Source organism: Beta vulgaris, chromosome 2 (genome assembly GCF_026745355.1).
Source record: "Beta vulgaris subsp. vulgaris cultivar EL10 chromosome 2, EL10.2, whole genome shotgun sequence".
Taxonomy (NCBI): Eukaryota; Viridiplantae; Streptophyta; class Magnoliopsida; order Caryophyllales; family Amaranthaceae; genus Beta; species Beta vulgaris.
In genome coordinates, this window is record NC_079203.1 from 16,679,769 (window position 1) to 16,700,682 (window position 20,914).

A 20,914-nucleotide genomic window follows, 5' to 3' on the forward strand; every position below is an offset into this window, starting at 1 on the left:
AATATGTTGTTTCATAAACTAACTATGAATAGAGTTTTTTTTTTAAAGGTAGAGACACCATGTGAGCTACTAAAATCAAGAGATGGTCATGGTAGTTTCATTATCGTGGCTTATGGATCTGTACAGCCCCCTAGGGACCGGGTACGATTGCACAAACCAGCCAGTCGCTGATATTCACTATGTGGTCAGCGTTTCAGACATTGTGCCTGGTTTCGAAGCATTTCCCTTTTCCGCTGCGAATGCAGGAGTTGGTGTATAGTTATTGTTTTGATGCCCTTGCAGTTATATTCTATGGCCGCGTGCATATTGGTGCGGTTATCAGATCAGGTACAATGTCTAACATAAGTTATATACATATATAGTTTTCTTTTTATAGTTCCTATATATGATTGTCAGTAATATCTTTTAATTTAACTAATTACTAGGGTTCGGGGAAGGCCGACAGGAAGGGAAAGAAGGTAGCTTCACCTCAGGGAGGCCGACGTGCCCAAGTAAATGTTTCTACGGCAAAGTCTCCACTCATTACGGATATGGAGGTGGTGCAAGGCCTTACTCAACCGTGCTTCTGGCTACATGAGTGCGTTAACGATGCAAACGATGAAGCAATGATTGAGATTAAGTTGTCGGACCACCAATTCCACTACATTGAGGAAACATCGACCTTTATTTCTAAGGTTGATATTAAAGAATTCTTACTTGGGGACGAGTTGAATGTTTCCATGATACAAACATTCATGAGGTAATACTTTATTAGTATATTTAAATTAATAAATATACATATATGCCTTAATTAAGTAGTATTCAATCCAACTAATAATAACTTCTATAATAAGTAAGTTTTATTTGTATCAATATGAATTCTCAGGCTATTATACAATGATTTGAGGCGATCTAGTAGCCAATGTTTGGTTGGTTATGTCCAAGCTTTGTACGAGATAACAGTTGCGTAAAAAACGAAGAGGAGGTGAAAGCATATCTCAAGGAATCTTTGAACGCATGTTCTCGTATTGGATTAAGATCATTCTTCCTTCCTTACATTGGAATCGTATGCTTCTTAAACTCACTTTTTAATTAATTAATTGACCTACCTATTAGTTGTTCTACGATAAGAATAACAATTTTAATTGTTGTAGGAACCATTGGACACTTATTGCAATATGTTTGTCACGTAACGAAGTCTACCACTTTGATTCTTTGCGTAAAGGAACAATACGGTCCTTACTAGTCAAATCATTGTTAAATAGGTAGCCTAATCGAAACTATATGCACACTTAGCTTATTAAATATTAAATGTACATCTAATCTTATAATAATCTATTGATATAGTGTGATGAAGAAGCGTAGTGCATCTGGACTTCGACAAGGAAAACGTCCTGTTTGGTATTTAGTCGAGGTAGTATGAGTAATTTTTGCATCCAAAAAATAGAAACACATAATACACATCTAACATGTCATTTATTGCATCTTTGGTGAATTTTAGTGTCCGGTACAAGAAGGTGGCCTTTTCGCTCCCAAAATGTACTTATGGAGTGATTTAACCCCAAATTCTCTTTGAACATGATTATATGAGATATATTATAACTAGTGTGTAGACTTTTAGGCTTGCATTTGATTTTGATTGAATTTCGGAGAGGTATATGTCATTTTTAGAGTACTAACCTACGGTAAAATGATGAATTCTTATATGTGTGTTTATTCCTTGGTTGTTTTGCAAGGTTTATGCGAATTCCACACCACGTTTGAGGAACTTCACCAAAGAAGAAATTGGATGAAGTTCGGGATAAGTTGGCGTCCCACATTACGATGATTGCATAGGATGAGATTTAGCCCGAATGTAAAAGTTTTTATCAATCCTAAGTACACTTTTTACATTATTAAATATATATGAAGTTAATTATTACCTTTCTCCACTTGTCATATATTATCGTATTTTAATTTGCGCTTTTTTTTGTCCAAGGGAGGTTTTGGGTGGGGTGGGTGGTGGGGGTGGGTGGGCTGTGGATGGGGTGCAGGGGTGGGCTGGTGGGTGGGCAGTGGGTGGGTAGTGGGTGGAGGCTGGGCAGAGGCAGTGGGGTGGGGCTGGGGGTGGGCAGTGGGTGGGGAGTGGGGTGGGCAGTGGGTGGGCTGGTGGGGTGGGCTAGTGGGTGGGGGCTGGGGGTGGGGGCAGTGGGTGGGCTGTGTGTGCAGGTCTGGAACAGCATGCAGCATGCAGCATGCAGCAGGGCTGTGTGTGCAGAATTATATACAAAAAAAAAAAATAGGAGAAGGGCTGCGCTAGTTCAAACTAGTGCAGCCCTTCAAGTAAGAAGGACTGTGCTAGTTTGAACTAGCGCAGCCCTTCTATGTTTGAAGGGCTGCGCTAGTTCAAAAAGCGCAGCCCTTCTTTCATAGAAGGGCTGCCCTTTTATGAAAGAAGGGTTGCGCTAGTTCTAAAAAGCGCAGCCCTTCTTTCACACAAGGGCTGCGCTTTTTAGAACTAGCGCAGCCCTTCTTACTTGAAGGGCTGCGCTGGACTTGCGCAGCCCTACTTGAAAAGTGAAGGGCTGCTATGGAAAGGGCTACCCTCAAAAAGCGCAGCCCTACTTCTTTTTTCCACTAGTGATTTGGATAAAATTCCACATGTGCAAGAAGGAAAACTTCGCAAATTCTGTAGTTCATCCCAACATCTCTTCAATTTTCCATAATAGTTCATAATAGATTGATTCTCTTGCCTGAGATTATCTATTTCTCGTTTCAATTGATAAATCTGAGGTCCATTACATTGACCATAACATTCACAAATCTCACGCCATTATTGAGCAGAAGTTTCAACAAATGTAAAGTTTTCACCAATTTCTTCACTCATAGAATTTACTAACCAACATGTTAGCAAATAATCACATCTCATCCAGCGATTGTAATCTTTATCAGATTCATCAGGTTTACGAAGACTTCCATCAAGAAATCCTAATTTGTTGTTAGCAACCAAAGCTCTCTTAACATTTCGTTTCCAGCTAATGAAATTGTTTCCAGTGAGATTTACAGCAACAAGCTTGTTCACAGTTTGATCTGAACTAGTTATGAAATAAGGATCATTGTAAGCAACACTTACATTGTGATAATTTGAAGAATTCAAAGAATTCTGTTGTTTTTCATGTTGTTCACCAGATTTCTGTATGATTTCCACCATATTTGCAAGAATTTGAAGGTTTTCAAATTGATTTTAAGCAATTGATCTAAGGATGATCAACACTGCTCTGATACCATGAAAACCAGAGAACTCTTACAAGAGTTTTAGAGAGATAAAAGGTAGAATCAAATTAAAAATCCATATAGAGAGAAGTGTGAGATGTAATTCTTACTATTGAATGAATAGAACTTACATCCTTTTATACTCAAGATACAATAGAGAAGAGAGATGAAAATCAGTTAGAAGAAGCAACTAAGAAGTAACTAACTTCTTGTTATTTACAACAACAGAAATAACAGAAACTAAAACTAACTAATTATATGTTTATTCTTCATAGCCACGTATAAGAATTTGTTTTTTTCGTTTACTATAACCAAGAGTCTCAATATTTGCAGATAATAATATGGGTGTTTCTAGAATTTGGATTTAGATTTATCAAACTAGCTTTTTTTCTAAGAAATAACGGGATAAGATGAAGATAAAAGGGTTTAATGAATCGGGAAAATGTGTGGTTGCAAACTTGTTGCTTTGACTTTGGTGGTCATCTTTAAGATGATCACTAAAGCTTTCCCAACAATAACTGTATTCTTTTACCATTTAATTCTTCTTCAACACAGAATTATGACATTATACTAGCAATATCCATTTTTTGACTCTATACTCGTCAATATCTTGGACTTACCCGCAATAGTGTCCTCCCATAACCAAGGAAATAATAAAACAACTTGGTCTATGCTGGAGTTCTAGAGACTTGGTCAGAGTTACATCATATTACATAGCAACTTGTCAATCTCTTTATTGTCTTTCTATGACATCCTTATAAATAAATGGCTCATCTTCTTTCTCTACATAAATCATAAACTTCCCACACTTGAAACAGGTTCTCTTTTCTTCTCAATATTGATCTATTCATATCTCCAGAGCAGCAAGCACAAGAAAAAGAAATGGCGAATCACATAATAAGCAACTCAATGGGTGCTCTTCGAGTTCGAATCAAACGTGGTATTGATCTAGCCATTCGTGATGTTAGGAGCAGCGATCCTTACATTATAGTAGTTCTTGGTCAACAGGTAGCCTACTCATCTATTACTAGACAATACATTTATAATTGAATTACTATGAACTTATATAGATGATATATTGAAACTTACGTTGTATTTTTGCAATTATTTCAGAAACTCAAGACCCGTACCATGATGAACTCTCTATTTCCTGTATGGAATGAAGACCTTACTCTTTGTGTTACGAATCCAGATGAACCACTTAAACTTGTAAGTATGTTGAACTTTTAGAATGATTTTCCATGAAAAACATTCATAGAGAAATATATATAGGGATGAATCAGAAATACTAGATAGCAATATGATCATTGATCAAGTGGCTAGACATGTAAAATGATTTTCCATGAATAACAATTTGTTAAAAAAGTCCCCTCTAGACTCTAGAGACACTTTGGGCTTCGATTCTCTTAAGGTGTTAATCGACATATGAGCTTATTCTACATCGAAAAAAGTGAGAGAATTAAGATGTAAACTTGATGGATTACTCGTCCTATCACCAAACTATCTCCAAAAATAAGAGGCCCATACTTGTTCTTGATGATTGCAGTTGCACCTAATATATATATATTAACTAACCATTGCTCTTCTCCTTCTCAATTCAGTACGTTTATGACTACGATAGATTCTCGTCGGACGATAGAATGGGAGAGGCAGAAGTTGATATGAGGCCGTTCATAAAGGCAGTGAAGTCGAATCTTGAAGGCATTGAAGACGGGACCGTTCTCACACAAGTCCAACCAAGCAGGCTGAATTGCATTGCAGAGGACAGCTCCATAATCTTCGGTGATGGTGAAGTCACCCAAAACATGTTCCTTCGACTTCGCAACGTTGAATGTGGGGAGATAGAACTTGAGTTGAAGTGGATTGATCTCCCTAGTTCTCGAGCTGTGTAATCCTCTTAGCCTAGTTTAGTTGTAATCTAGTACATAACCAAGTGGTCCAGCAATGTGGTACATAAATTATGTAGATCTCCTGTATAAAAAAGTTTATTTATTCTTTAATTATTTTGTTTTTGAAGAAAAGCGAATGACAATTAGGGCCATTTTTTCTCAAGAAAAGATTGTGCTTAATTCATCTAATCTAGGAACTTATGAAAAGTTCTATTCTATCCAAGGGTCACCCCATGAAGTTGTAGTAATAGTTGTGCCGAATGTATAAAATAATAATACCTCATAAGTACATTTTGTTAGCTAATTAAATTGTTTACAAGATTTTAAATATGTTATAGTGAGCCATATTTTGATAATGTGGAGGTGTTTTCGCTTAGGTAAACTTAACTCTTAAAAACAATTGTCACATTTTATAGGGAGGAACTCTGATATTGTGTAGGTGTTTCATTGACTCATCTTATACTCTTGCCAGCAATTATTACATGTTGTAGTGAGCGATATTTGATATTGTGGACGTGTAATTAACTTTTACTCTTCCGGTAAATGTTTTAACATAAGAAGTCATCTATCGTCTTATTCATGAATCGTGTCATAGCATTTAGCCCTTGTTGACGCGAAATCCCAACAACACTAAAGATTACAGTGTAGATCTCTAGGGAACTTGATTTCGGAGGGCCTTGCACTTTACTCACATACTCATTGAGAGACTCCACCAACTACTAACGACATCTGCTAGACGATCTCTCTTGAGCTTCTTGTTTGAACCTCCGGCAGAAGTCTTAGATGTACTCGCCCCTTTAGTGTTAGTGTACATAGCAGATGTGGACTACTCGTGTTGCTCAATCTTATCACCGATTATCCTACCCTAAGCGAACAAAGTAACTATGACGTCCTACTTCTCGGTACACTTGTTTAGATAGCAGAGGCATGTGGAATTTTCCTTCATGTTAAAGCAACAAAATGGAACATTCAAAAATAATGAAAAGGAGTTAAACCACCTTAAACAATGATATCTGTTCTTAAACAAATATTAGAGGGAGTTCAGTGCCACATTGTCGCAAGAATGCGACAGGGTAGTTTATACCTCAATAAACTAAATGAGCACCTACAGGCTACACATTCAAGGGTCAAGCTACACACATATGTGACCCTTCTCATATCCCATCAGACGCAAAAGCCTTGCAAAAGAAACTTGGGGCAATGGTATTAAAAAGCACCCTATGCTGGTAGTAGAGCTTTGCAAATTAACCAAGCAGAGTCGACAACTAAACTAAACCCACACATGAGAGAATAACACATATAAAAACGGCATAGATATGCCACTAAAAATTATAACTCCATAAGAAACCCACATGACGCAGCTTGTTGAGTATTAGATTAAGCAAACCAACTAATTACTTGTAATTACCACTAATAACCAATCAAATGAAAAGTAATGAAACTTAGAATAAATGAGAAAGCAATGAAAAACACACCGAGTAATGTGGGAAAATCCGAGCAGCGGAAGAAAAAACCCACCAAGTAAGCACCTTTGATTAATGACGAAAATGGATAAACAATACAAGCATTAATCGAAGATTTAATGTTATTCTCTCTCTCCTCTTTCACTAAACCCTAGGTTGATCTCTCTTTATATGGATGAGTCCCTAAAACATAAAAATAGGAGTTTATATACTTTTAGGGGTTAATACAAATCAAGAGCCGAGATTAAAACAGAGATTCGTAAAAAATCCCATCAGATATGGGTTGCCCGGACTGGCCCGAAGAATCGTCCATTCGGGCCCAAGCGCCAGCCCGGGCGAAGAGATCTGACCACATTTTGCCCAAGGAACAGAACAACACAGGCTCACTCGAGCTAGGCACAGCCCGCCCGGGCCCACACGCCCGGCCGGGCCAATGACAAACTCGCTCGGTGCAAGTTGGCCCCCAAACCTTCTGCCTTGAGGCAGAAACTTCACAAGCAGCAGCAGCCCACCCGAGCTGGGGTCTCGCCCTCCCGGGCAGCTGGTGGAGGGGGATTCCTCGCTTCGTTTTGGGTCGTGCAACTACGACGTTGCTTCGAAGCTTCAAGATGAACTTGTATGCTCAATCTCCACCAAAGCCCAACACGGCTAGTGTAGGTTTCAAAAATAAATTTGGTTTTTTTTTAAGAGTACAACCAATGGTTGCCCTATATTTTGGGGTCATTGATTATTTTATTACTTTGTCACTCTTCCACCTACCCCACCATATTTTCTCTTTCCTCCAATTCCTTTTTTACTCTTCTTTTTCTTGGTCCATCATGAAGAGTTGAGCATCAATTTTTTGCCCAACTTTTTCTCTCTCATAATAAACTAATACTACCTCCGTTTCTTAATAAGTGCAACATTTCCCTTATTTGGAAGAGTCACAATAAGTGCAACCAAGCTCAAAATGGTAAAAAAAGTTCAATATTATTACAAATATGCCACCAAAAAGCAAGAGGGGGCCACAACTTTTTTGTTTCATCACTTGAATTACTTTACTTTATTGTGGTCCCAACTTTCTCTCTCTACATTGCTTGGTATTCCCCAACTTTCTCTATGTTATACTTATTAAGAAACCGAGGAAGTAACACTTTTACACTCTCTCCTCATAACCCATAAGAAGGGCAAGCACTGGGAGTACTCATCATGATGACTTTATACGTAGTCTTTCAACCATTTCAAATTTCATTTGCATTTTTGTTCCATTATTGCCACACGATACACACGTATGAGAATCCTCTCCATTTGTTTCTATTCTTAAGCGAATATACCTAAATTAGGAAATATAAAATAGAATTCCAAAAATACCCTGCTAACTCTTTATACCCGCCAATCTTTACCAAGGAAACAAACATATACCTGGTCACCACTGGAGTCCTAGAAGACTTGGTCAGAATTACAGTACTACATACCAACTTGTGAGGTTCACATACGATTCTCTTTGTCTAATTGTCTTCATCTTCTTCCCTAGTTAGTAGTTACCGCATAAACACGAGTCATATCTTTTGTACCTCATCAAATCATCATATGCTTTATTCCTAGTTGAAACCAACTGTTCCAGTCTTTATATCTATAACCTATCTATCTATTGAGTATTGATCGATCGATTGATTTCTATCTTCCTTTGCAGCACAATAAAGAGAAGAAATGGTGAATCCGGGGATGAGCAACGCAATTGGTGCGATTCGAATCCGAATGAAACGTGGGATTAATCTCGCCGTTCGTGACTCTAAGACCAGTGATCCTTATATCATCGTAGCTCTTGGCGAACAGGTTCTTCTTCTTTCCTCTCTAGCTCCACTTGTCGTAAATACTAGTTGTCCTTTATCTTGTATGATTTTTGGCAAATTTATTTGGGTGAGATGTTTGAACTCATAACTCTTAATCTAATTATTGGAGTTTGACTTTGGGATATGCTTTATTGACTCCAAAAAGATTTTAAAAAAAAATTTAGAGAGAAAGAGGAATCATAAAACTTCCCTTGACTAAGAAATTGAATCTCTGCCTTTTCTACTCTTTTCCAATTTACTGGCCGGTTTTTTGACCGCTAAAAGAAATCAAACGTAATTACAGTGGTATTATATAAATTGATAAAAAATACTCAGACTAAACTCCGTTTAAAGAGTTAATTAAAACCTATAATATAATAATTTGATTTGTTATAATAGCATCTGTTATTAGGGTGGTCCATTACATTATTTGAAAATCGATGGACTAGAGGAATCAAGGTAGGAACTAAGGTTTACATGTGTTTCAGTTGCTGCTCCATGAATTGGTACATGAGTTGATCTACGTAGCATATGAATCTTTGTTTGTATGATGACAAATTATCTATTAGTGTACACTAGAGTTCTAGAGAGAGGGGTTCTCCCTTCTCGCTAGAATTCCCCAGCCCCTCTACCGCCTATTTTCACATATTCTCTCTCCAGCCTTATCCACTGCCTCTTTTCATAGTCTCTCTCGGCCTTAACCACCCCCTACTCTGCCTCCTCCTCCGCTAGAGATTCGTCCGCCGCAAAGAAGCGAGCTTTTACTCAGTTTGATGTCGCCGCCATTGAATCCAACCGCCGCCACTGGTGGCTCCGACGCCGATACGAGGAGACCATATGGCCAGATCTGAAGCGACTCATCCTTCATACCGGGCTTGGCTCCGAAATTCTTAAAATTCGATCTACCACCACCACCGATACATCCCTGATCTTGTCGGTGCCCTGTTTGGTGTTTGATGGTTCGTCCCCCATAGTCCCGCCACCAAAAAGACCTGGACAACGACCTCGTGTGTTCCAAATCTGGTGATTTGAAGCTGAAGCGAGTAAGCTGCCTCCTCCACCGTTGTGGGGTTGCTGCGTATTTGAGAAGTTTGCCTGTAAAGCTTTCTTGAGAAGCTAGAACTAGTTTTTCCTTTTCTTTTTTCTTGTACTTTAGCTATCTAGTAGTCTCTCCCAGAGACGGGGATTCTACTAGTTTTAGGTTCCTGGTGGATATTTCCCTAAGATAGGGATCCACTAGTACCTCAGGTACCTCTAAAGGGAAAAAAATGATGACAAATTATCTCAGCAAGATCTTGGGCGTGGCAAATTCTTTTGTTTGTTTGATTTACTTTATTTAGCATTTAGGTAAGTAGATATTGGTATATAATATTTGTAAGATTATTATCTTGAGAACAATTATTACAATTCTAATATAATAGGGTTTCCTTGTTTCCAATATATATAAAAAGGGTTTAGACGTACTAGAAAACACACAGAAGGTTGTGATCATTGAGTGAAGTGAACCATCAAGTGAGATAAGTATTGTTGAATAGAAGAAATCATCAAGTGAGATAATTACTCGTGAGTGGAAGAGGCCATAAAGTGAGGGGTTGTATTATTTTGGAAATACTTAATACTACAATTTGAAGGAAACTAAAATTTCCTCATAATTAAAACTTGTCTCTAATTATTTATTGTTATTTTGCTATTTTCGATATTTTATATGATTGTAGTTCTTGTGGTCTTGCGTGGTGTTAGTAACCAACAAGTGGTATCAAGAACGATAGAGAATTTTAAGAGCAAATATAAGATGGAATTGTTCAACACGCAGACAAATTTTTTTCGTTATGGCAAAGTACAATAAGGATGTTCTTATTCATCGAGGTCTGCACAAGACTTTGGATAAAAAGAAACGTGATGCGGTGGAAGCGAACAAGTGGGAGGATATGCAACTGCGCGCACGATTCAGTTGACTCTTGCTCCAAAGATCAAGTCAAGTATAATGCTGTTGAGGATACATATCCGAAAGATTTGTTGGACAAGTTGACCAAGATGTATGCGTCAAAGTTCTTGGCTAACACGTTATTCTTAAGGAAAGACCTTTATTCGCTCGAGATGGAGAACATGGTGCACTCACCCAATTAGCGAGTTTAAATATGAAGATTGAAGAGGAAGGCAAGGCAGTTTCGCTTTTGAAGTCTCCCCCTACAAAGTATTTATATATATATATATATATATATATATATATATATATATATATATATATATATATATATATATATATATATATATATATATATATATATATAACAGTAATGACTAGTTTACTTGTAGGTAAGACAATTATTGCTTTGGACGAGATCATAGTGATGCTACTTGAGGCAACAAGACTCATGGAACAAAGGGATCATTGAAAACAATGGGGAAGGTTTGGTAGTAGAGGCTCGTGATGGCAGTGTAAAGGCAAGAAGAAGACGAGCAATTCAAACCTAATCCAAACATCAAATGTTGGTACCATGAGGAGGAGGAACACATTCAATCAAAAGTGTTCTAAGTACAAGTAAGACTGAATGGCGTTGAGGAAGGATATGAATAGGGAGATTGCTTCTATTGCTTTGGAGGAGGAATCTGATGCATCTCTAATGGTGGAAGAGACTACAGGGCCTAAAGAGGGTTGGATCTTAGATTCGAGATCTTTTCAACATATGTGTTGTAGGAAAGAGTGGTTTATTTTGTATGAACAACTTGATGGATTATATATTACCTTGCCTAATGGAAAAGAGGCAAAGGTTGAGGGGTTGGGTGAGGTTGAGATAATGACTCGTGATGGAAGGGCTAAAAAACTCTGCGAGATAAGTATGTTTTGACACTTGATCGCAATCCCATATCTTTGGGTAGATTGGATGGCTTGGGGTTAGCTATTTATATTGAGGGAGGTCAGCTGGAGGTCCTCAAGGAGAGGAGTGTGGTCTCAGTGAGGGGCGACGGAATAAACAAAACATCTTCATACTTGAAAGAGGTTATGGAGGACGAATTTTGGCTCAAGGGAGGCTTACGGTTCGAACAAGATATTAGGCTTGAGGGGAGGTTTGTTAGGTAAAGTCATAGTCTATTATGTTGTTTGAAAATCTATAGATTAGTGGAATCAAGAAGGAACCTTATCCGCCATTCTATAAAAGTAAAAAAGAAAAATATATATTAGGATAAGAGATGGACGGTTGAAGTAGAAAAGAGTAGATTATAAAATTTGATGCTACCCCTACTTGTAGAATTTCCTGGTTAATGTTATAGTCGTGCTTGATACTAACATCATATGAGATTTTGCTCCAAGAATCCTCATGTGTCACAACTTGAACCTTATACTTGCACAAAGTAAAAAATTAGCACCTAATGTTTATTGTCACATTAGAATCTGAAAGACTCATATTAGACACGTACTTCACCCCCAAAAAAGAAATACATATATCGAGAGAATCAAATTCAAGTGATAAGGGGTTTTAGGGTGAGAAATGAAAAGGATTAAAGATTTCAGTGAAAAGGATTATATGTTTTCCAAAAAAAAAAAATACAATTTTTATAAAAGGATCATATAAATTTCTCACTAAAAATATAATCCTTTTTATGATTTCACCTAGTCTATAATTTATAAATGTTGGTAAAAAGGATTAAGATTTAGAATACACATATAATCCTTTAAATTGTGTGTCTTTGTCATAACTTTATCAAGATAAACCTTTGAGCATTATTATTTTTGATTTTAGATTCCTAAAACTATCAAAGTTGATACTTACTCAGTTTTAAAATAGTTGCATCATTTGACATTTTTTCACTATTCATCAGCCAACTTTGACAAACATTTTCTCAACATTCTATAAGAAAAAATATAATCAATTGAGATCTTGTTAAATTTGTCTCAATACGAGAATTTCAAATATCATTTTTTTATAAATTTCACTTACACGCAATCATATATATTAACATTCAAAAAAGCGTCTCGACAAACGTAAAAAAAATGGTACAAATATTTTGAAACGAGAAAATACATAACAAAATGAATCAAGTATGATTATCCTTACTCACATGAATATATTTTTTTGTTACCTACAAATTACAAGCAATAATCAAAGGCTCAAAGTAGACTAGGTAGATACTAGACAGTATTAAAATACAAAGTTTAGCTCGTATAGTAACAGTGGAAACGATAAAGAAGAATTTAAATAGTATAATTTGTTTGGTAACCGATCTTCTTTTAAATATCTACGTGGCAAACTATCTCACTCAAACATCCTAATCCAAAGCCTACTCTTATGTCACTGCACAATCATGTTATATTTATAATTCAATATTTCTTCTATTTTGTATTACTTGTATCATTTTTTATTTTTGGCAATTTTGTACTATTTGCATCATTTTTGTTTTTTGGCAATATATTCTCTCATTTTCTCTTTTAATAAAAGGGGGTCTTTTTTCTCTCTTTATATTTCTCTTTAACTTGGTTTATATGCAAAAAGAAACTATGCAAGTAAAAAGGAAGTATAAAAATTCTCATTATGAACTTGTTAATGGTATTGTATCTCGATTCAGTGAAACTTGTTTTTTCTGTAATTATTGTTTCAGAAAGTCAGGACCCGTACCATTAAAAACACTCTTAATCCAGAGTGGAATGAAGACCTCACTCTCTGTGTTACGGATCCAAATCAACCACTCAAACTTGTGAGTATGCTGAACTTACTTTTATTAGAAGAAAAAAAACATAAATGGACGGGATTGGTAGTTGATATTAACTCTTTATAATGGATTTTATAGAACACAATAAACTTATATATAACATAGTGGATTTTGTTAATGGAAAATGTTCGGAGTTAAGGTTTGGAAAAGCCTTGGCTTCTTTTGTTGTTTGTCTCACATTGCTTGTAGGAGAAATGCCTCTTTGTTTATATATTCCCTCCCTCCTTCCTATTATTGAGTTAGTACTTGAGATGCTTTTGTGGTTAGATGTCATGTTTGGTTTGGGCTTGCTATCACACATGCGCATCGGGACTTAGGCCTTAGGGATTAAACTTAACTCAATTAAAGTTTTGGACTCGGGACTGCGCGTGTGTGACCGTTGGAATTATGTAACGTTTTGACCGTTACAGGATTGATGGCAATCCCTTGTGATCCGCCCATTTATTGCCGTCCGTTTTCTTGGCCTGATTCTCTCCTATAAATCGGTGCCTCTGATCAGTTTATGAGATACACACAAATCAAACACTCTCTTCCTCCTCTTCTCTTCTTCTTCTCTCTTTCCTTGGGTTTCGTGCTTTTCTCCAAAGCTTAGTCTGCTAGTGGTGGCAGTCTAGGCTATTGTGTTAACCTTGGGGAGCGTTCCGGCCAAGATCGATTACCGCCGTTGCCGGGCCGTAATTGCTTTCAAGTCAGTGGTCTCCTACCACGGCACAGTCTTGAAATTCTCTCTCTTCAGTCATTGCGAATTGTCTGTTCTAACAGAAAACATATAGTAAAATTATATGCAATATAGTGAAAGATTTAATTTTAATGTTAGACATGCAATAAGATGTAGGTTGTGTAGTATATAATGTAACATGTGCTTCAACAAATAAAAAGATGTAGTTTTACATAATATAGCGAGTGTCTAAATGATACAGTGAGTTTTTGTGTGATATAGTGAGTATCCGAATGATATAGTGAATCGTTCATAAATGATGTAGTTTCTGCATGATATTGTATGTTTTTGAATGATAGGTGAATTTCTTCATGATTTAATAGATTTCTGAATTATATAGTGAATTGTTTAGAAATGATGTAATATGTTCCGAATGATATAGTGAATTTCTGCATGATATATAGTGAATTTATGCATGATATAGTGGATTTATGCATGATATAGTGGATTGTTGAGAAATAATACGTGTTTTTCTTCTGATGTACAATAATATTAACGTGGACCGAATCTATGCAAGTCAGATTGTACCTTTATATACAAAAATTAGTAATGCTCGGAATATATGGCCTGTATTGTAAAACTTGGAAAATGATTTCTATGAACACCATTTATGAAGGGAAAAACTTAAAAATAGTTTTTGTTAGTTTAATTTCTTAACAATAAAATCTGAGGGAAATTTAAAAAATAAATAAGTGAATGGGAGGAAAAGACTTAATATAAAAATTAGGGAACAAATTTTATTTGAAAGGAAAAGAATTTCATCCTTGGATGACTATTTTGTTTAGTCGTCCTAAGGAAAAAATTTTAAAGTATACCTTACATATAGGTCCTCCTCTGAATTATGACCTCTACAAAAAGTACAAATAAAACAATTAGAACTTTCACCATTCCATAATAGTTTGAACACTTTCCATTTTTATTTGTCTCAAAATAATTTGAATATTTTCCTTTTTTACATTACTATTATTATATTAGTTTTGTAAGAATGCTTTGTCCCACATTTTATCTCTAACAATATAAAAAAGACTCAACTTTCTATAACTTTCCATAAAAAAACCCCTTAACTCCTATTACAACGTGTTTTAAATAAAATAATATTTGATAACCAAATTACAACTTATCACCCTTAACTACCATGCTACAACAAGTTCCCATATCTTCCTATGACTGAGGGATTAATTACTATGTACATTTTCAAACGATCAACATTTGTTATTATAACCTCTTTGTAATGCTCAATTTAGCGTTAATATCTTTAATTATCAATGAGTAAAATTTATAAAAAGTTAATATTAAAAAAAATGCATTATTTAGACAAATCTAACAAGATTACATGTGACTATGATTTTACTAAAATATAAATCACCAAAGATAATCAAAGTGTAAGATGTGAATAGTACATACTATGCAAATGGTGTAATTATTTCTAAACGGACAAACTATATGGTAAGAGGTAGCAATAATAATTGTAAATATTTAAAAGTAAGGTAATCTATAAATTTTTAAAACTAAAAAAAGGAAATTTGCTCATGTATCCCTAAGATTTGACCTCACTCCTCTAAATTGTGAAGTTCCTTAGATTACCTAAAAGTTTGACATTTTCTCAATATTCTTTCTGATACCCTTCCTATTAACGGAACACTAATGATGTTATGATTTTCTCTTTTTATGTCTCCTCCCGTTCCTCCATTAAACCCCCAAATTTTAATTTCTCTCTTCTCCCACCTCTATATTTTTTTCTCTCTTCTACCCTCCTTGTCCTCCTCCTTCTCATCTTCCTCTATCATAACTCCATTGCTCTCCCACCAACCTTCGCAAATAAGTACATGTACCCAAGTGCATGTAGAGCATGATGCACCCTTTTCTAAACTACGTCGTTATATCATTTATAGAGTATAATTGAAAAAAAAAATATTGTTACCTGCTTCCTTAAATTTTACAACTAAGATTCCTTTTTCAAATTTAAATTTAAAAAGTATGTGTTCTTTTACTTAAGTGTAGATGTTCATTTACTATAGGTTCTTTTCGTTATAATCTTTATTCTTTTATAAATAAAAATTTACACGTTCTTTAATTTTAAGTCGTGTATTCTTTTTTAAAGTAGAAAAATTGTTGAAAAAAGTTCGTGTTCTTTTCGGGTGCACAATGAGCATTGTGCACCCTAGTGCATAATCCATGCTTTGACCAGCCTTGATCTCCTCTCAGCGGATCTTGCCCTTAATTTATTTTGATTTGTACTCAACTTTTAGGATAATAGTCGATGAAAAAGAATAAGTTATTTTTGGAGAAAGAAAAGTAAGAAAAGATGGAGTACACATAATAAAGCTAATTACCCACAAACTCCAAACAATACTTGTTTCATTGATTTGGTCCCATTAATTTTAGTAGCTTTGTTTGTCTTTTTTTTATTAGAAAAGATAATTGATCCGAAGAGTAATCCTTGCTACGCTACTAGTGTGTAGGGCACGCTAGTTTAGAGCCTAGGTACAAGTTTAAACAACCTAGAAGTAAATGCCTCAATATATTGTTGGGATAAGGATTCGAACCCTGTGCAACGTCCTGAAATTCAACTACCACCTCTCCCTCTCAGTAGCTTTGTTTATATATGAAATGAAAATGATGGAGTTGATAGAGGATGATGAAGAAAAATATGAAGATGGGAGGAGAGAAAAGCATGGATGTGTGAGGAAAGAGCAATAAATTTTTGGTGGTTTAAAATCTCTATTATATAAATCAAGGGAGGAGGTGTGATGTTGTAACACCCCTACGACTCCTCCTTATATAAACTAGGAGAAATCACGGGAATTGTTATGCCACACATGATAATACTTAAGGCTAATCAAAGAATACAACGGAAGTATTTTAAAATAAACTGGAAATACTTTAATGCAACTGAAATAAGAAAGTATGTAAATAAGTTACAAACTCAGAGACTATCCCATACTAGTCTCATCTTCGAAACAAGTCAAACCTCGACCCCATTGGTCAAGTAAAGCCAAACATAAAATTCAAGATGACTTAAGTAAGAAAGTACTCGTGTACTAAAACTCCCATCCGGATGCTTATGATTCCCATGCATACCAAGAACTTGTACATGCAACTTCTTCTCTAAACTCTGCTTGCCATATGGGTCATCACAGGGTCGTTGAGGAAAAACAACAACCAAAAGAAAACAAAGAAACACATACATTGGCAACGCTGAGTACATAACACTACTAAACTAATGCAAATAATCATGCATGCAATCCTCAAACTTCGGCTTGCTCTTCTTATGACTCTACATGCGACAAGCACATAACTGAACTTGCTGAATACTTCTTTTTAATATTATTTGGCAATGAACGGGCACCGTCCTCCTCTTGGAGTCATAAGGGCTACTATTCCTTGTGTAAGAGATGCCACACCTCTTACTAAGTTCCATGAACTTTAAATAACTTGACTCGAGAATTTTAAGCTTGTTATTAATGAAAGAGGGTGAGAGTGAGCCTTTAGACTCAACATCTCAGAGATAAATAATACGAGTGGCGCCTAGTCCACTCAAAGATCTTGATAATTGGAATTCCATAAACTTGCTCAATAAAATAAAAGCATTAGCATCGTCATGCTAAGCTATATGTAGGAGTATAGTTTCACACTAACTCCCCCCTTATGTTCAATACTCATGGGGGATCCATCTCAAGAGTTTTATAGCCAAAGCCCATTATGTGAGACACAATCATAATAATAACATTAGCAAATAAATTCATTTCTTATCTTTCTTTAACAGTGAATGCAACAAATACCATAAATAACTCAATTCTAATTTCTTTGAGACCTTGCTCATCTTATGACTTTAATGACTACTTGAGTCATTTCTTAAGGATCCATGATCCAATTAATTGAGTCCTTGCTCAATGATTAAACTGTTTGTGAGACCTTGCTCAATAACTTTGAAACTTGTGAGACCTTGCTCAATAACTTTAAAACTTGTGAGACCTTGCTCAACAAAAAAAATATAACTTCTAGTGAGACCTTGCTCAATAAAATATATAACTTCTAATGAGACCTTGCTCAATAAAATATTCTCATGCAAGCCCTAGCTTCAAGAATAACTTTAAATAACTTTAGTCATGCTCAAAACCCATAATCATCAATAACATATTTATGAAATATAGGAATAACTCAAAAGTTTCATTCCTAATCTCCTTTCTAAGTTCTCAACATCTACTCAAACAATTATAAGGCATAAGCCTCTCCTTACTTCTCATGCTCAATAAAATAAATCAACCTTTGAAACCACTAAAGTCAAGGTCAAAGTGTATGTACCTTGATAACACACAAAAATCAACAGTCAAAAGCTTGACTTGCTTTTACTATGCTTGAAACCTACCAAGAATAAACTACTATCAATTAGTACTTACCAACAACAATTCAAGGCCAACTAATAAATAAAAATCAGCACTTTTAAAATAATAATAAAGCTGATTTTTCTTTAAAAATGCTTTAAAACTATTTTTAAGTCATAAACTTGATAACCTTTACTAGTAGGCAAAACCCACTATATAATAATACTTAAAACCTCTTAAAAATTAATTATTTATTAATTTAATTACTGCTGTAAATTAATTAATAAATAATAACATATTTTTTTTACACGTGGTTCGAAAACCACAACCCAAAACACCATAACCACCGGTGCTACCACGCACCGCCTGAACCACCACTGGCGCGATAGTGGCAGGGCAGCGCTTGTGCCCAGTCGGCTGCCACCACTGTCGGCACGGCAGTGGCCCACACATTCCTGTCGAAGCGCGCCGGCGAACCACCACCGTGGTGGCCGGAAATCGCGAGCAAAGAGGGGCGAAAAGGAGAGAAACTAAGGGAAATTAACCCCAAAAATTTCAAAAAAATAATTACCTCTTTGCTTCCCTTTGATATTTGCAAGATCTTCCTATAAATTTCAAAAACAAAAACTAGATTAGAACTTGAATCGTTGAAGAAATTGCAAGAAGAAGAACTAGTGTTTGAGAGAGAAAACCAAACTTACTCCTTTTTTTAGAAATTGTGGCTAGTAAAATGATGGGAAAACTTAGGGTTTTCCTTTTTATAGTGGTAGTCAATTTGGTCAAAAGACTAAAATACCCTTACTCATCAAGTTGCCAAAATACATTTGATGATCAAATTGCCAAAATAATCTTCCTACTAATATTACTAAAATACTTTCTAGAGAAGACTAAAATACTTCTTTGTGAAAATACTCAAATACTCTTTTGGTAAAATGACCAAAATACCCTTCTGCTCTTAACTACTGAAATTAAATAGCTTTACTACTCAAATTGATTAAAACTATTTAATTAAATATCTTAAAAATATGCGGGATTACAAATATCCTCTTTTGAAGTGACTAGAATACCATCTAATAACTTAAAACAATATTTTTCTTTTATAAAAAATTGAAAAATGAGAATCACTGAAATTTGCCATATGAATAGGTCAAAAATGGAATATGCAATACCATTAATAACTTGACAAACTAGATTGAACACAATCAATTCACGAAATCAATTAGAATCTTCAACCAAAAAAAGTTAGCAATATATCGTGATAACATAATATTTCATATTTACGAAGTTCAAACAATATGGTTTATTAACATTTATAATTGTTAAAGAACTCAAAGAACTATACTAAAGTTGCTGAAAAGAAATTATTAAACCATCGACCAATATTTTCAGTGACGGTATTGAACAGTGAAAAATCATTCATCTTTAATTTAAAAACATAATTACAACTACAAAAGAACCTCAATAATTTACATCACTACCAAAATAATTTTAGATAAAAAAAAAACATGTCCACTTATATTTACATCACGTGCATATATAACTAGTTTGGTCATGAAGAAAGGTCCGAGGAGAAAGTGAAAATTGAGGAAAGAGAGAAATCTAACATGTTAGTGTTACGTCAATAGGAAGAATATTGTGATAAAAATGTCAAACTTCTGAAGGATTTGAAGAATTTTCCAAACAAGAAGGATAATTTGAAAATTAAGTCTAGTTATTTAAAATGTAACAAGTAACCGCTTATTTTTTTAAAGGCTACAAGTAAAGTTACGATTCGAAAAACGTATTTGAGGTGTAGTGTTGAGATGGACTATCTCCTAGCATAAATACCCATTAGAAGAGGCCCATTTTTGTATACTTAATGATTTTAATTGCACTAAAAGTTTTTAACTAACTCTTGCTCTCCCTTTCATTTCAGTTTGTTTATGACTATGATACATTCTCACCGGATGACGTAATGGGAGAAGCAGAGATTGATTTGAGGCCATTCTTAAACGCAGTAAAGTCGAATGTTGAAGGCATTCCAAATGGTACGATTATCACGCAAGTCACACCAAATAGGTTAAATTCCATTTCGGAGGACAGCTCCATAGTCTTCAATGATGGGGAAGTTACCCAAAACATGTTCCTCCGACTTCACAATGTTGAATGTGGTGAAGTTGAGCTTGAGTTGAAGTGGATTGATCTCCCTACTTCTCGAGTTGCATAATCCTCTTCTAGTACCCAACAAAGTTCTTCTAATGTGGTAATTAAATTATGTTTTCTCTCATTTATATAGATTCTTCTATTTATTTTTGAAGAAAGACAAATGTAATTCGGGTGGTGTTCTCTCAAAATTGCTTTCTAATTAAGAAAAATAAGAGTATTTGTAATCTAAGAAGGTCTCTAACTCTCTATGTGCAGAAGTTCTAGTAGATGCCTCGAATGTGTAAAGATAATACTTAAGAACATCTTTGTACTAGATAGTAGACTTTTAAATATTATGTGTTGAGCGGATTCTTATACTAAGGTAGCACGTTCTCTTAATTGATCTTATACTCTACATAACAATTATGATATGTTAGAAACCATAGGAGACCTGTATAACAAAATAAAGAACATAATTGACGAACAACATGATAGTCGATTCAACTAACCGTAAAAATTTGTTTTTCGCCTCTTGTCCCGATAGGTAAGTTAAGTGATGACACTATAACCACCTTTTGTAACTAGATAAAGAACATAATTGACGAACAACATAATAGTCGATTCAACTAACCCTAAAAATCTG

At 35.2% G+C, this 20,914-nt stretch overlaps 2 protein-coding genes and 1 long non-coding RNA gene across 7 annotated transcripts; all 3 read left to right on the forward strand.

Moving 5' to 3' along the window:
* The first annotated feature begins 307 nt into the window (after positions 1 to 307).
* Positions 308 to 896, forward strand: LOC130590577 (uncharacterized). The gene is made up of 3 exons (XR_008968427.1): positions 308 to 327; positions 438 to 674; positions 866 to 896. It is a non-coding gene; the product is annotated as an uncharacterized LOC130590577 (long non-coding RNA).
* A 3,044-nt stretch (positions 897 to 3,940) lies between these two features.
* LOC104887245 (protein C2-DOMAIN ABA-RELATED 1) lies at positions 3,941 to 5,231 on the forward strand. The gene is made up of 3 exons (XM_010671846.4): positions 3,941 to 4,239; positions 4,345 to 4,440; positions 4,833 to 5,231. The coding sequence occupies exons 1-3, from the start codon at positions 4,114 to 4,116 to the stop codon at positions 5,121 to 5,123; spliced, it is 513 nt and encodes a 170-aa protein (XP_010670148.1). The 5' UTR covers positions 3,941 to 4,113; the 3' UTR covers positions 5,124 to 5,231.
* Positions 5,232 to 7,894: 2,663 nt separating this feature from the next.
* On the forward strand, positions 7,895 to 20,648 carry LOC104887244 (protein C2-DOMAIN ABA-RELATED 1). Of its 5 annotated transcripts, none has more exons than XM_010671842.4 (4): positions 7,895 to 8,048; positions 8,256 to 8,398; positions 12,994 to 13,089; positions 20,063 to 20,648. In XM_010671842.4, exons 2-4 carry the CDS (start codon positions 8,273 to 8,275, stop codon positions 20,351 to 20,353), a joined length of 513 nt encoding a protein of 170 aa, XP_010670144.1. In that variant the 5' UTR covers positions 7,895 to 8,048; positions 8,256 to 8,272; the 3' UTR covers positions 20,354 to 20,648. The 5 variants fall into 5 exon arrangements, with proteins under 5 accessions (XP_010670144.1, XP_010670145.1, XP_010670146.1 ...); XM_010671843.3 differs by having other exon boundaries at positions 7,962 to 8,043; XM_010671844.4 differs by lacking the exon at positions 7,895 to 8,048 and adding an exon at positions 8,056 to 8,095.
* The last annotated feature ends 266 nt before the right edge of the window (positions 20,649 to 20,914 follow it).

What these genes read in the sequence shown, in the direction of transcription:
- LOC104887245 (XM_010671846.4), top strand. Translation starts at nt 4,114, where the DNA reads ATGGCGAATCACATAATAAGCAACTCAATGGGTGCTCTTCGAGTTCGA. An exon ending in TAGTAGTTCTTGGTCAACAG is followed by an intron (nt 4,240 to 4,344) that starts GTAGCCTACTCA and finishes CAATTATTTCAG; the next exon opens with AAACTCAAGACCCGTACCAT. An exon ending in CAGATGAACCACTTAAACTT is followed by an intron (nt 4,441 to 4,832) that starts GTAAGTATGTTG and finishes TTCTCAATTCAG; the next exon opens with TACGTTTATGACTACGATAG.
- LOC104887244 (XM_010671842.4), top strand. Translation starts at nt 8,273, where the DNA reads ATGGTGAATCCGGGGATGAGCAACGCAATTGGTGCGATTCGAATCCGA. An exon ending in TCGTAGCTCTTGGCGAACAG is followed by an intron (nt 8,399 to 12,993) that starts GTTCTTCTTCTT and finishes TTATTGTTTCAG; the next exon opens with AAAGTCAGGACCCGTACCAT. An exon ending in CAAATCAACCACTCAAACTT is followed by an intron (nt 13,090 to 20,062) that starts GTGAGTATGCTG and finishes CTTTCATTTCAG; the next exon opens with TTTGTTTATGACTATGATAC.